This window comes from Scyliorhinus canicula, chromosome 5, assembly GCF_902713615.1.
Source record: "Scyliorhinus canicula chromosome 5, sScyCan1.1, whole genome shotgun sequence".
In the NCBI taxonomy this organism is placed as follows: domain Eukaryota; kingdom Metazoa; phylum Chordata; class Chondrichthyes; order Carcharhiniformes; family Scyliorhinidae; genus Scyliorhinus; species Scyliorhinus canicula.
Window position 1 is genome coordinate 227,953,264 of NC_052150.1, and position 13,888 is coordinate 227,967,151.

At 55.8% G+C, this 13,888-nt stretch overlaps 1 protein-coding gene across 1 annotated transcript in view; it reads right to left on the minus strand.

Annotated features, from left to right (window-relative positions):
* Positions 1–13,477, minus strand: part of LOC119966644 (NFX1-type zinc finger-containing protein 1-like) — a 76,754-nt gene extending 63,277 nt beyond the window's left edge. Inside the window, exons 1-2 of the mRNA XM_038798687.1 lie at positions 13,410–13,477; positions 1,479–2,899 (exon numbers count right to left, since the gene is read on the minus strand). Coding sequence (XP_038654615.1) covers positions 1,479–2,870 — 1,392 coding nt within the window. The 5' untranslated portion in view covers positions 2,871–2,899; positions 13,410–13,477. The remainder of the gene's footprint in view (positions 1–1,478; positions 2,900–13,409) is intronic.
* Positions 13,478–13,888: the final 411 nt, after the last annotated feature.

Below are 13,888 nucleotides of genomic sequence, written 5' to 3' on the forward strand. Positions count from 1 at the left end.
CCACAACCCAAAGAGACAGCACGGTAGCATAGTGGTTAGCACAAATGCTTCACAGCTCCAGGGTCCCAGGTTTGATTCCGGCTTGGGTCACTGTCTGTGCGGAGTCTGCACATCCTCCCCTTGTGTGCGTGGCTTTCCTCCGGGTGCTCCGGTTTCCTCCCACAGTCCAAAGATGTGCAGGTTAGGTGGATTGGCCATCATAAATTGCCCTTAGTGTCCAAAATTGCCCTTAGTGTTGGGTGGGGTTACTGGGTTATGGGGATAGGGTGGAGGTGTTGACCTCGGGTCGGGTGCTCTTTCCAAGAGCCGGTGCAGACTCGATGGGCCGAATGGCCTCCTTCTGCACTGTAAATTCTATAATTCTATGATATGCAGGTTAGGTGGATTGGCCACACAATTTAGCCCCTTAATTGAAAAAATTAATTGGGTACTCTAAATTTTTTTTTTATTTTCAAAATTATTACTCTAAAGATTGAGCTGCAGGCCTGCCCCCTGCTGGCTGTTTGTGGGGTTTCGGACCTGCCGGAGCTCTTCAGGCGGGTGATGGGCAGATGTCCTTTCCTTTCCCTCGTTGGTCCGCGTCCCGCTGGGCTCCTGCTGGGCTGGAGAAAGGCAACACTGCAGGGTGCCTCCGCGTGGCTGGGGGATTTTATTTAAAAATATAAATTTGGAGTATCCAATTCTTTGTTTCCAATGAAGGGGCAATTTAACGTGGCCAATCCATCTACCCTGCACATCTTTATGGGTTGTGGGGGTAAGACTTACGCAGACACGTGGAGAACGTGCAGACTCCACACGGACAGTGACCCAGGGCTGGGATCGAACCCGGGACCTCGGTGCCGTGAGGCAGCAGCGCTAACCACTGCACCGCCGTGTAGCCCCTTGGCTAGGGGATTTGATGGAGCTTTTGCACCTCGAGGTGGTCAAACACGCCCCGAGGGGGTCAATTGAAAATGAAAAATGAAATGAAAATCGCTTATTGTCACGAGTCGGCTTCAATGAAGTTACTGTGAAAAGCCCCTAGTCGCCACATTCCGGCGCCTGTCCGGGGAGGCTGGTACGGGAATCGAACCGTGCTGCTGGCCTGCTTGGTCTGCTTTAAAAGCCAGCGATTTAGCCGAGTGAGCTAAACCAGCCCCTCACCCGGAAATGGCAGCCGTTTATATTGTATTTCAGAGAAAGGAATGCGGAGTTAAGACGGCAATAGATAGGTTCTTGATTAATAAGGGGATCAGGGGTTATGGGGAGAAGGCAGGAGAATGGGGATGAGAAAATATCAGCCATGACTGAATGGCTGAGCAGACACGATGGGCCGAGTGGCCTAATTCTGCTCCTATGTCTTATGGTCTTGTAGTTGAGCTTGGAGAACAGCCATGATCTTACGGAAGGACAGCAGGCTCGAAGGGCCAAGCACTCTTTTCCTGTTCCTATGTCGGAGGTTTCAGTGTTCTTAAGAATCAATGGAATATGAATCTTACCTCAGCTTCAACCGCTTCTTTAATGTTTCGGAGCAAGGGTCGCAGATCCAGGCTGACATCACGCTGCTGGAGATAGGCAGGTGGGTGGATCGAGGGTTTGCACTTCACAATATACCGCTGGAAAGGGACCCGTTTGACATCCATTTCCTGGAGCCCCTGAAGAACGTGTCGGTAGGCGACAAAAAAGGCCGGCGACTCCACCATCATGAACTGGTGCTGGTAGACGTACTTGGACAGCTGCAGGTGGCTGGTGGGGAATTGGAGCAAGACCAGCCCTTGGGCGAGGGTCTTGGGCCTCGACTTTGCGACTGAGGCGAAGAATATTTCCTCGCAATCCGTTGCTAGGAGGCAGACCAGGGACCCTTTCCGCAGACTTTGGAAATCCCGCCAGGCTCCACGCTGGAACTTGTCCACGTCAAACTGGACCTTGTACATGACACCTTCCCATTGACAAACTGGGTGCAGGATCCGGACTTTCCTGTAAATCCTCAGTTCCCTGGTCTGATCAGATGCCTCCGCAAAATGGCTCCTTGGTGCAAGGCAGGCCGTAATGCCTTCCCTCAGGGGCTTTACAAAGTCTTCTCGCAAGAGGCGGAAGTGGGTGTCCAGGTACACAAAGTTGCTCTCGTACGGTCCCGTGATTTTATTGGGGAGCACCGTGGGATTCACCGGGCCCACCATGTCCTCGGAGTTGGGAAAGATGGAAAGGTCGTGGAAGTCTTTGGGATGCTCCGGGGTAAGCATCCCCCATGTCGGCATTGTCTGCCGTCCCGGGAACACCTCATTGACGGCACGTTCGAGGTCCAGCAGCTGTTTCTTCATCGGCCAAGAAAGGCAAGAGCCCAAGCTGTGAAGTCTCTGCAGGCGGACACTGAGGACGTCCACTGGAACGGAGATGCGAGTTTGAATGCTCTCCGGAAACGCCAGGGTCAGGTGGCGGAGGAGCGCAATCAGGTTGTCCATGGCGACTCTGTTACTACGGCTGCCACAGTCGTCGAAGACGGCGATGAAATGAAGCAAGCTCCTCAGCAGGAACGGAGAGCGGATCACTAACTGAAGAATGGATTGAGCTTTCTCTTTGCTGGTGGCCATTTCTGCTGCTACCCGTAGACTCCAAATAACGCAAGGGACTTCAGCGACCCCCAACTCCATCCTATTGAGGATTTCGGCCAATTCGCCTCGGTGCTTCTGAAGGAACGGGGAAACCTCACGCCGATCACAGTTTTCCAGATGGTCGAGAAATGGCCGCAACTCCAGTGGGAAGTTGGGACCTGGTCTGTGGTAACCATCTCTGCCTGGAGCCGGGGTATCTCTGGGAGATTCCCGAGGAATCTTGTTTTTGTGATACCCAAAGCCATTGTGACTATCTGGTTGTCTTCGCTTCCTATCCATGTTTGGGAGTCGGTGGGGGGATTTCCTGCCTGCAGGGTAAACAGAAAACTTTCCATCAGCAATATTCCTTTATGACATTTCTTTATAATCAGTCCCTCTTTTACCGGAGAGAGCGTACTGATAAAGCCATTGGGCTGTAACCAGAGGCCGGGGCTAATACACTTGGGACAATGAGTTTAATTCCCACCACAGCAGCTGGTGGAATTTGAATTGAATAAATTTGGAATCAAAATTTCTGTAATAATGACCATGAAACTATTCTCAGTTGTCTTAAAAAAATCTAAGGGGCAGCACGGTGGCCTAGTGGTTAGCACAGCTGCCTCACGGCGCTGAGGTCCCAGGTTCGATCCCGGCTCTGGGTCACTGTCCGTGTGGAGTTTGCACATTCTCCCTGGGTCTGCGTTGGTTTCGCCCCCACAACCCAAAGATGTGTAGGTTAGGTGGATTGGCCACGCTAAATTGCCCCTTAATTGGACAAAAGAACAAAGAACAGTACAGCACAGGAACAGGCCCTTCGGCCCTCCAAGCCTGTGCCGACCATGCTGCCCGTCTAAACTAAAATCTTCTACACTTCCTGGGTCTGTATCCCTCTATTCCCATCCTATTCATGTATTTGTCAAGATGCCCCTTAAATGTCACTATCGTCCCTGCTTCCACCACCTCCTCCGGCAGCGAGTTCCAGGCACCCACTACCCTCTGTGTAAAAAAACTTGCCTCGTCCATCTACTCTCAACCTTACCCCTCGCACCTTAAACCTATGCCCCCTAGTAATTGACCCCTCTACCCTGGGGAAAAGCCTCTGACTATCCACTCTGTCTATGCCCCTCATAATTTTGTAGACCTCTATCAGGTCGCCCCTCAACCTCCGTCGTTCCAGTGAGAACAAACCGAGTTTATTCAACCTCTCCTCATAGCTAATGCCCTCCATACCTGGCAACATCCTGGTAAATCTCTCCTGCACCCTCTCTAAAGCCTCCACATCCTTCTGGTAGTGTGGCGACCAGAATTGAACACTATACTCCAAGTGTGGCCTAACTAAGGTTCTATACAGCTGCAACTTGACTTGGAAAAAAGGAATTGGATACTCTAAAGTTTAAAAAAAATGTTTAAGTTTTTAAAAACCCATCTGGTTCACTAATATCCTTTCAAGAAGGAAATCTGTTATCATAGAATTTACAGTGGAGGCCATTCGGCCCATTGAGTCTACACAGGCCCCTGAAAGGGCACCCTACCTATGTCCATATCTCCACCCTATCCCCATAATCCAGCAACTCCACCTAACCTTTGGACACTACGGGGCAATTTCGCGGGAACAATCCACCTAACCCAGCGGAAACCAGAGCACCCGGAGGAATCCCACGCAGACACGGGGAAGAAAGTGCAGCTTCCTCACAGACAGTGAGCCAAGCCTGGAATCGAACCCGGGTCCTTGGCACTTTGAAGGACCCAGCTGACCAAGAGCCCAGCGGTCCTGTTGAATCCCCGTCTGAGCGTCAGTAAGCGGGTTATTCCTAAATAAAAGGTAAAGTGGCCACAGTCCCAGAGGACCGTAGGCTGCTTGCCCCTTTGAGGAGGAGAGCTGGCTGGTGATGATTCAACCTGAGGATCGCCACACCTCAGGCGAGGGGCAATGAATTACCTCAGCTGGTACAGGAATTGAACCCACACTGCCGGCCTGGTTCTGCCAATTGAGCTAAACCAGCCCCCAGTCAAAACCTGCCTTACCCTGTCTGGCCTACATGTGACTCCAGACCCGCAGCAATGTGGTCGACCTCTTAACTGCCCTCAGCGATGGGCAATAAACGCTGGCTCAGCCAGCGACGCCCACATCCCTTGAACAAATAAATTAATTAACTCCAGCTCTCAATTCGGAGTTGTCATCTGGTGAGAGGCGCCCACAGGCACCCCACACCCCCTTTAATCAGGGAATCAAACCCAGGCCGTGAGTGTGCAGGCTTTTCCAATACCACCTCTATCGCTGGCAACAAGTGTGGAGCAGAGCAGATAGCATGCCCCCTCACCTCCGCTTTATAGCAGCCAGGTAACATTAAACCCAGTCCGTAGAACCTTGGCGGAAGGAGGCCATTTGGCCCATGCTTCCCGTGCTGGAAGAGCAATCGTCATTCCCCCACCCCCCCTCGGCCAAGCTTTACCCTCTGGCTTTGCACATGTCTCCATCGAAACCATTAAAATCGCTACATCGCAAGAGGCCATTTGGCCCATTGACCCTCCGCAGGAGCACCCTCCCTAGGCCCACCCCCCCCACCCCCCCCGCCCCGCCCTTTCCCCGTAACCCCACCCACCTCACCTTTGGCCATTAAGGAAATATTTATTCCAGTCCCTTTGGAACGTAATTAAGGAATTCTCCGCCCCCACTATCGGGCAGTTCCAGATCACAACGCCAGGAACAGCAGACAATCATTCTAACTGCTGTGGGAAAGATGGTTCTTTACTCCCATGGCCCGTCGGCAAATCTCTGTCCCCTCCCCCAAGGGAAACAGTTATTAAAAGTATTCTTTCAGGGGATGTCGATGCTTTTGGTGGGACCTGCTGCCCCAAGTTAGTTCGGATGTCGGATATGTTTATTGTCACGTGTCACCGAGGTGCAGTGAAAAGAATTTTTCTGGTGCAGTTCAGACAGGTCATTCCGTACATGAAAGAAAATACATAATAGGGCAAACGTGAAAATGGCTCATTGTCACGAGTAGGCTTCAATGAAGTTACTGTGAAAAGCCCCTAGTCGCCACATTCCGGCGCCTGTTCGGGGAGGCTGTTACGGGAATCGAACCGTGCTGCTGGCCTGCCTTGGTCTGCTTTCAAAGCCAGCGACTTAGCCCTGTGCTAAACAGCTAAATACACAATGTAAATACATACACACAGACATCGGGTGAAGCATACAGAGTGTGTAGTGCTACTCAGTGGAGACGATGTGTGAAGAGATCAGTCCAGTCCATAAGAGGGTAATTTATGTCTGGTAACAGTGGGGAAGAAGCTGTTTTTGAATCTGTCCGTGCGTGTTCTCAGACTTCTGTATCTCCTGCCCAATGGAAGAAGTTGGAAGAGTGAGTAAGCCGGGTGGGAGGGGATCTTTGATTATGCTGCCCGCTTTCCCCAGGCTGTGATCCAGATTGTTATTTGGGATTAATTGGGCAGCATTGTGGATAGCACAATGGCTTCACAGCTCCAGGGTCCCAGGTTCGATTCCCGGGCTCGGGTCACTGCCTGTGCGGAGTCTGCACGTTCTCCCCGTGCCTGCGTGGGTTTTCCTCCGGTTTCCTCCCACAAGTCCCGAAAGACGTGCTTGTTGGGTGAATTGGACATTCTGATTTCTCCCTCTGTGTACCCGAACAGGCGCCGGAGTGTGGCAACTAGGGGCTTTTCACAGTAACTTCATTGCAGTGTTTCCTTGTGACAATAACAAAGGTTGTTGTTATTATAAACACCCAATTATTGTGAAGCTGGGCTTGTGCGTGAATACAAAGAGAAACGTGGGGCATCACTACAGCAACTCAGTTTCAATATTCAGGAAATGGATTAAAGTTGTGTGTGTCACTCCCTGCCTGTTCCATTACTGTGAGCCGTCCGGCTCCCTGTCAATACTCACTCAGGCACAACTGCTTCTTATTCCTCTCGACATGAGGTTGTGTTTTACAGAAACGAAAGTGAAACCTGTGAACTAAGCTCGTCTTGGATCTATTTTCTGTTTTGAAATAAATTTAGAGCACCCAATTTTTTTTTCTCCGATTAAGGGGAAATGTAGCGTGTCCAATCCACCTAGCCTGCACATCTTTGGGTTGTGGGAGTGAGACCCACGCAGACACGGGGAGAATGTGCAAACTCCACACGGACAGTGACCCGGAGCTGGGATCGAACCCGGGTCATAGAATCATAGACTTTACAGTGCAGAAGGAGGCCATTCGGCCCATCAAGATGGCACCGGCCCTTGGAAAGACCACCCCTCCACCCCATCCCCGTAACCCAGCAACCCCACCTAACCTTTCTGGACACTTAAGAACAATTTAGCATGGCCAATCCACCACACCTGCACATCTTTGGACTGTGGGAGGAAACCGGAGCACCCGGAGGAAACCCGCGCAGACACGGGGAGAACGTGCATACTCCGCGCAGACAGTGAACCAAGCAGGGAATCGAATCCCGGTCCCTGTCGCTGTGAAGCAACAATGCTAACCACTGTGCTACTGTGCCGCCCAGGGTCCTCAGTGCTGTGAGGCAGCAGTGCTAAAGTCTTGAATCTAAAGAGAGTTCAGAGAGTGAGAGAGAGAGAGGAAGAGGGTTGTGGGGTCCGACTGTGTCAGTCCGAATGTGTGGACGACTGCGTGCCAAAGAAAGCAGTACGTACGTTCCCCAACCGGAAACCATGGCTCAACCGCGAGATTGACTCCCTACTGAAGGACAGATCTGAGGCGTTCAAGGCAGACGACCCTGACCTATACAAGAAATCCAGGTACGACCTCCGCAAAGCCATCCGAGATGCCAAGAGAGAATACCAAACCAAGCTAGAGTCACAGACAGACTCTCGGTGATTGTGGCAAGGACTAAACAACATAACAGGCTACAAAGCGAAGCCGAGCAGTATCTCCGGCAGCAGGACACCCCTCCCCGATGAACTCAATGCATTCTATGCTCGGTTCGAGCAGGTAACCAACAATCCGCTGTCGAGTGCCCCAGCAGCCCATAATTCACCCATACCCACCATCACAGTTTCCGAAGTCAGATCGGCCATCCTGAAAGTGAACCCACGGAAGGCGACGGGCCTGGACGGGATCCCTGGTCGTGGACTCAGAGCCTGCGCGGACCAGCTGGCAGAGGTATTCACAGACATCTTTAACCTATCCCTACTACACTCCGGGGTCCCCACCTGCTTCAAGAAGACCACCATCATACCGGTACCAAAGAAGAACCAGGCAACATGCCTCAATGACTACCGTCCGGTGGCCCTGACGTCAATTGTAATGAAGTGCTTCGAGAGGCTGATCATGAAGCGCATCACCTCCATACTCCCGGAACGCCTTGACCCACTGCAATTCGCATACCGTCGCAACCGGTCCACATCAGACGCATTTCCCTGGCCCTACACTCATCCCTAGAGCATCTCGAAAACAAGGACTCCTACATCAGACTCCTACTTATTGACTACAGCTCCGCCTTCAACACCATAATCCCAGCCAAGCTCATATCAAAGCTCCAAAACCTAGGACTTGGCTCCTCACTCTGCAACTGGATCCTCGATTTTCTGACCAACAGACCACAATCAGTAAGAATGAACAACAACACCTTCTCCACAATAGTCCTCAATACCGGTGCCCCGCAAGGCTGCGTACTTAGCCCCCTACTCTACTCCCTGTACATACACGACTGCGTGGCAAATTTGCTTCCAACTCCATCTACAAGTTTGCTGACGATACTGTGGTGATATGATTTGCATACCTGTCTGCCATTGGGGCAGAACACCGGTTTACCATTGGCCCTGGTCGGTCATGTGCCTCTCGACCGATTGGTCGAGATGCTGAGTTAACCGCGCCTCCTTGCCGAGGTATAAATAATCAAACGTCCGGCGATCATCCATTTTATTGTAGACGACCGCAGGGCTACGTTCTAGTTTATTAAAGCCTAACTTTTGTAAAGCAACTCGTCTCTCGTACAATTGATGGCACATCAGATACGACCATAGTGGGCCCGATCTCGAATAACGACAAGTCAGAATACAGGAGGGAGATAGAGAACCGAGTGGAGTGGTGTAACGACAACAATCTCTCCCTCAATGCCAGCAAAACTAAAGAGCGGGTCAGTGACTTCAGGAAGCAAAGTACTGTACACACCCCTGTCAGCATCAACGGGGCCGAGGAGGAGATGGTGAGCAGTTTCAAATTCCTAGGGGTGCACATCACCAAAAATCTGTCCTGGTCCACCCACGTTACCACTACCACCAAGAAAGCACAACAGCGCCTATACTTTCAAATTCGGCATGTCCACATTAATCCAGATGCACCATAAAAAGCATCCTATCTGGCTGCATCACAGCCTGGGTATGGCAACTGCTCGGCCCAGGACCACAAGAAACTTCAGAGAGTCGTGAACGCCGCCCAGTCCATCGCACAAACCCCCGCCTCCCATCCATTGACTCCATCTACACCTCCCGCTGCCGGGGGAAAGCGGGCAGCATAATCAAAGGCCCCTCCCACCCGGCTTACTCACTCTTCCAACTTCTTCCATCGGGCAGGAGATACAGAAGTCTGAGAACATGCACGAACAGACTCAAAAACAGCTTTTTACCCCGCTGTTACCAGACTCCTAAATGACCCTCTTATGGACTGACCTCATTAACACTACACCACGGGCGCGATTCTCCGCTCCCCACGCCGCATGGGAGAATCGCGGTAGGGCCCCCCGACAAATTTCACTGATCGTCAGGCAAGCGTCTCAATCGGACGCACTATTTCCCCTCCGCCGCCCCGCAAGATCAAGCCGCCACGTCTTGCGGAGCGGCTGAGGGGAAAGACGGCCACCGCGCATGCGCGGGTTCAAGCAGTCAGCGTTGTGACGTCAGCCGCGCATGCGCGGGTTGGAGCCGGCCAACCTGCGCATGCGCGGCTGACGTCATTAGGCACGCCGGCCGCGTCATTCTCGGCACGACGCCCCGTGGCTGAGAGTTACGGAGCACCGTTCCTAGCCCCGCCGGGAGGGAGAATCGGGGGCGAGGAGCGGCCTCCGAGGCCGTCGTGAAACTCGGCCGAGTTCACGACGGCCCTCCCGATTTTTCCCGGGAGCGGAGAATTCCGCCCCATGTGTGCTTCATCCGATGCTATGTAGTCACATTGTATGCCTGGTGTTGCCCTATTATGTATTTTCTTTTATTCCCTTTTCTTCCCATGTACCTAATAATATGTTGAGCTGCTCGCAGAAAAAAACTTTTCACTGTACCTCGGCACACGTGACAATAAATAAATCCATCCATCCATCTTCACTGCCTTCACCTGTCTTCAGGGGGAGTGTTAATGACCTCAAGATGAACCCTTACTGCTGCATGAACAATGGAGCAGCCACCATTTTGAAAGAGGCCTACAATCAACTTTTAATGTAGACATCAGGGTTTTATCTCAGCTTGCATTTATATAGCATCGTTCAGTGAAAAGCAGACCACGGTGCTTTACACAAGCATACCAGCCAACATTTAAAAAAAATAAATTTAGAGTACCCAATTCATTTTTTTTTTGCCAATTAAGGGGCAATACGGAAAATCCATGCTAGTTGGCAACTCTGTTTACAGCTTATGCCGCAACAAATCATTAAATAACTTGGGCAGCACAATGGTTAGCACTGCTGCCTCACGGCGCTGAGGACCCGGGTTCGATCCCGGCCCCGGGTCACTGTCCGTGTGGAGTTGGCACATTCTCCCCGCGTCTGCGTGGGTCTCACTCCCACCACCAACCCAAAAAAGATGTGCTGGGCGGGTGGATTGGCCAGGCTACATTGCCCCTTAATCGGAACACAAAATAGTGCGCGCTTTGTACTGAAGGTAACCTGTGAGGTTAGGGGCCGGGCGCAGGAGGGGCTCGGTTGGATGGCTGACACGATGGGCCAAATGGTCTTCTTTCGTACTGTAATGTCAAGATAAGAACAGTTGATGGCTGTTTCAGTGGGAAGACCGCAGGAGGGAGAGAGGGAGGGAGGGAGAGGGGGGAGAGAGGGAGGGAGGGAGAGGGGGGAGAGAGGGAGGGAGGGAGAGGGGGGAGGGAGGGAGGGAGAGGGGGGAGGGAGGGAGGGAGCGGGGGGAGGGAGGGAGGGAGCGGGGGGGGAGGGAGGGAGGGAGGGAGGGAGGGAGGGAGGGAGCGGGGGGGGAGGGAGGGAGGGAGGGAGCGGGGGGGAGGGAGGGAGCGGGGAGGGAGGGAGCGGGGGGGGAGGGAGGGAGCGGGGGGGGAGGGAGGGAGGGAGGGAGCGGGGGGGGAGGGAGGGAGCGGGGGGGGAGGGAGGGAGGGAGGGAGCGGGGGGGGAGGGAGGGAGCGGGGGGGGGAGGGAGGGAGCGGGGGGGGGAGGGAGGGAGCGGGGGGGGGAGGGACGGAGCGGGGGGGGAGGGAGGGAGCGGGGGGGGGAGGGAGGGAGGGGGGGGGGGAGGGAGGTGAGCGGGCGGTGGGGGAGGGAGGGAGCGGGCGGGGGGGGGGCGGGAGGGAGCGGGGGGGGAGGGAGGGAGCGGGGGGGGAGGGAGGGAGCGGGGGGGGAGGGAGGGAGCGGGGGGGGGAGGGAGGGAGCGGGGGGGGGGGAGGGAGCGGGGGGGGGGAGGGAGGGAGGGGGGGGGAGGGAGGGAGCGGGGGGGGGAGGGAGGGCGCGGGGGGGGGAGGGAGGGAGCGGGGGGGGGCAGGGAGGGAGCGGGGGGGGAGGGAGGAGCGGGGGGGGAGGGAGGGAGCGGGGGGGAGGGAGGGAGCGGGGGGGAGGGAGGGAGCGGGGGGGGGGGAGGGAGGGAGCGGGGGGGGGGGAGGGAGGGAGCGGGGGGGGGGAGGGAGGGAGGGGGGGGGGGAGGGAGGGAGCGGGGGGGGGGAGGGAGGGAGCGGGGGGGGGGAGGGAGGGAGCGGGGGGAGGGAGGAGCGGGGGGGAGGGAGGGAGCGGGGGGGGAGGGAGGGCGGAGGGGGGAGGGAGGGAGCGGGGGGGGAGGGAGGGAGCGGGGGGGGAGGGAGGGAGCGGGGGGGGAGGGAGGGAGCGGGGGGGGGAGGGAGCGGGGGGGGGGAGGGAGGGAGCGGGGGGGGAGGGAGGGAGCGGGGGGGAGGGAGGGAGCGGGGGGGGGAGGGAGGGGAGCGGGGGGGGAGGGAGGGAGGGAGCGGGGGGGAGGGAGGGAGGGAGGGAGCGGGGGGGGGAGGGAGGGAGGGAGGGAGCGGGGGGAGGGAGGGAGGGAGCGGGGGGAGGGAGGGAGGGAGCGGGGGGAGGGAGGGAGGGAGCGGGGGGAGGGAGGGAGGGGGGGAGGGAGGGGGGGAGGGAGGGGGGAGGGAGGGAGGGAGGGGGGAGGGAGGGGGGGAGGGAGGGAGGGGGGGAGGGGGGGAGGAGGGAGGGGGGGAGGGAGGGAGGGAGGGGGGGAGGGAGGGAGGGAGGGGGGGGAGGGAGGGAGGGAGGGGGGGAGGGAGGGAGGGAGGGAGGGAGGGAGGGAGGGAGGGAGGGAGAGGGGGGAGGGAGGGAGGGAGAGGGGGGAGGGAGGGAGGGAGAGGGGGGAGAGAGGGAGGGAGGGGAGAGAGGGAGGGGAGGGAGGGAGGGAGTGGAGAGAGGGAGGGGAGAGAGGGAGGGGAGGGAGGGAGGGGAGAGAGGGAGGGAGGGGAGGGAGGGGAGGGAGGGGAGGGAGGGGAGGGAGGGGAGGGAGGGAGGGAGGGGAGGGAGGAGGGGAGGGAGGGGAGGGAGGGGAGGGAGGGGAGGGAGGGGAGGGAGGGGAGGGAGGGGAGGGAGGGAGGGAGAGGGGGGGAGAGGGAGGGAGGGGGGGTGCAGATGGATGAGGGAAGAAGAAAATTCACCCAATTAGCAAGGAATTACCACGAAAAATCAAAGCTTTTCACACAGGCGGTAGAATTACATAGATACATAGAATTTACAGTGCAGAAGGAGGCCATTCAGCCCATCGAGCCTGCACCGGCTCTTGGAAAGAGCATCCTACCCAAGGTCAACACCTCCACCCCATCCCCACAACCCAGCAACCCCACCCAACACTAAGGGCAATTTTGGACACTAAGAGCAATTTATCACGGCCAATCCACCTAACCTCACATCTTTGGACTGTGGGAGGAAACCAGAGCACCCGGAGGAAACCCACGCACACACGGGGAGGATGTGCAGACTCCACACAGACAGTGACCCAAGCCGGAATCGAACCTGGGACCCTGGAGCTGTGAAGTGATTGTGCTAACCACAATGCTACCGTGCTGCCCTAGCATCTGACTGGAAAGGAAACGTATCAGTTTTTGTGCATCTACATTGAAGCCTTACCGCTCGAAGGAGCATCTTAAAGGTACAAAGGAGAGATGCCGCTCGATGGCACAGGTTCAGGAAGGGAGTTCGGGCCCAGCCGGCAGTGTCACCAAAAAGCAGGCAATTAAAAATCAGGAATACTCAGTGGGGCCAGAATTAGAGGGGGCCACATATCTCAGAGGGAGGAGATTACAGAGAGGTGGGGAGAGGCAGGGGCCCTGTAGGGATTTGTTTTTCCGATGAAGACAGTGCCAGACAGGGAGCCAATATTGGTCGACACATTTTAACTACGGTGGTTAATGGTGTCCTGGAGGTTTTTTTTTAAGTAGACGATTTGTAATATTACCAAAATCACAGCTGAAATTCTGTTGGCCAATGGGCTGGTGCAGTCAGCACAGCATTTTCTACAGACCCTTCACAGCTTTGAATACAAATCAAACGATTTCACAAGCAACAAAGCATTTTTAAAATGTAGTCATTAATGTGACAGGAATACAGGAAAAACAACAGGAGTACAAACAGTGAAAGAGAGAGAGCACACGTGAGACATTAGTGACTTTCGGAGATCTGCATACTTACTTCACCCACCTACCCTGCTGATGTGTTCAAACCAACAGCAACTCTTAACAGCTCTGTTTAAATACTTCCTGCTTCCTGACAGCCTGGGTCCTAGAGCCTGCCCGATTCCAAGCCCTTGTCGGCCAAACTCGAAACGTTCGCTCCCTTCTCTCTTCACACGTTGGGGGCGATTCTCTGAGACCCGTGCCGGGCCGGGGGAATCGGAGCAACCACGCCGCGGCTCCCCGACGCCGACACGCGATTCGCCGAGGTGCGGAAAATCGGCGCCGTTTGCGCCGGCGCGTTTGGCGCGGTTCCGGCCGCCGGCCGCTGGAATCAGCGGGGCCGCCGATTCTCAGGCCCGGATGAGCCGATCGGCCGCTCCGACACGACAGAGTCCCGCCGGCGTCGTTCACCCCTGGTCGCTGCCGGCGGGAACTCTGCGGGAGGGGACCAGCCTGTGGGGGGCGGGGGGGCGGGGCGGGCTCTTGCACCGGGGG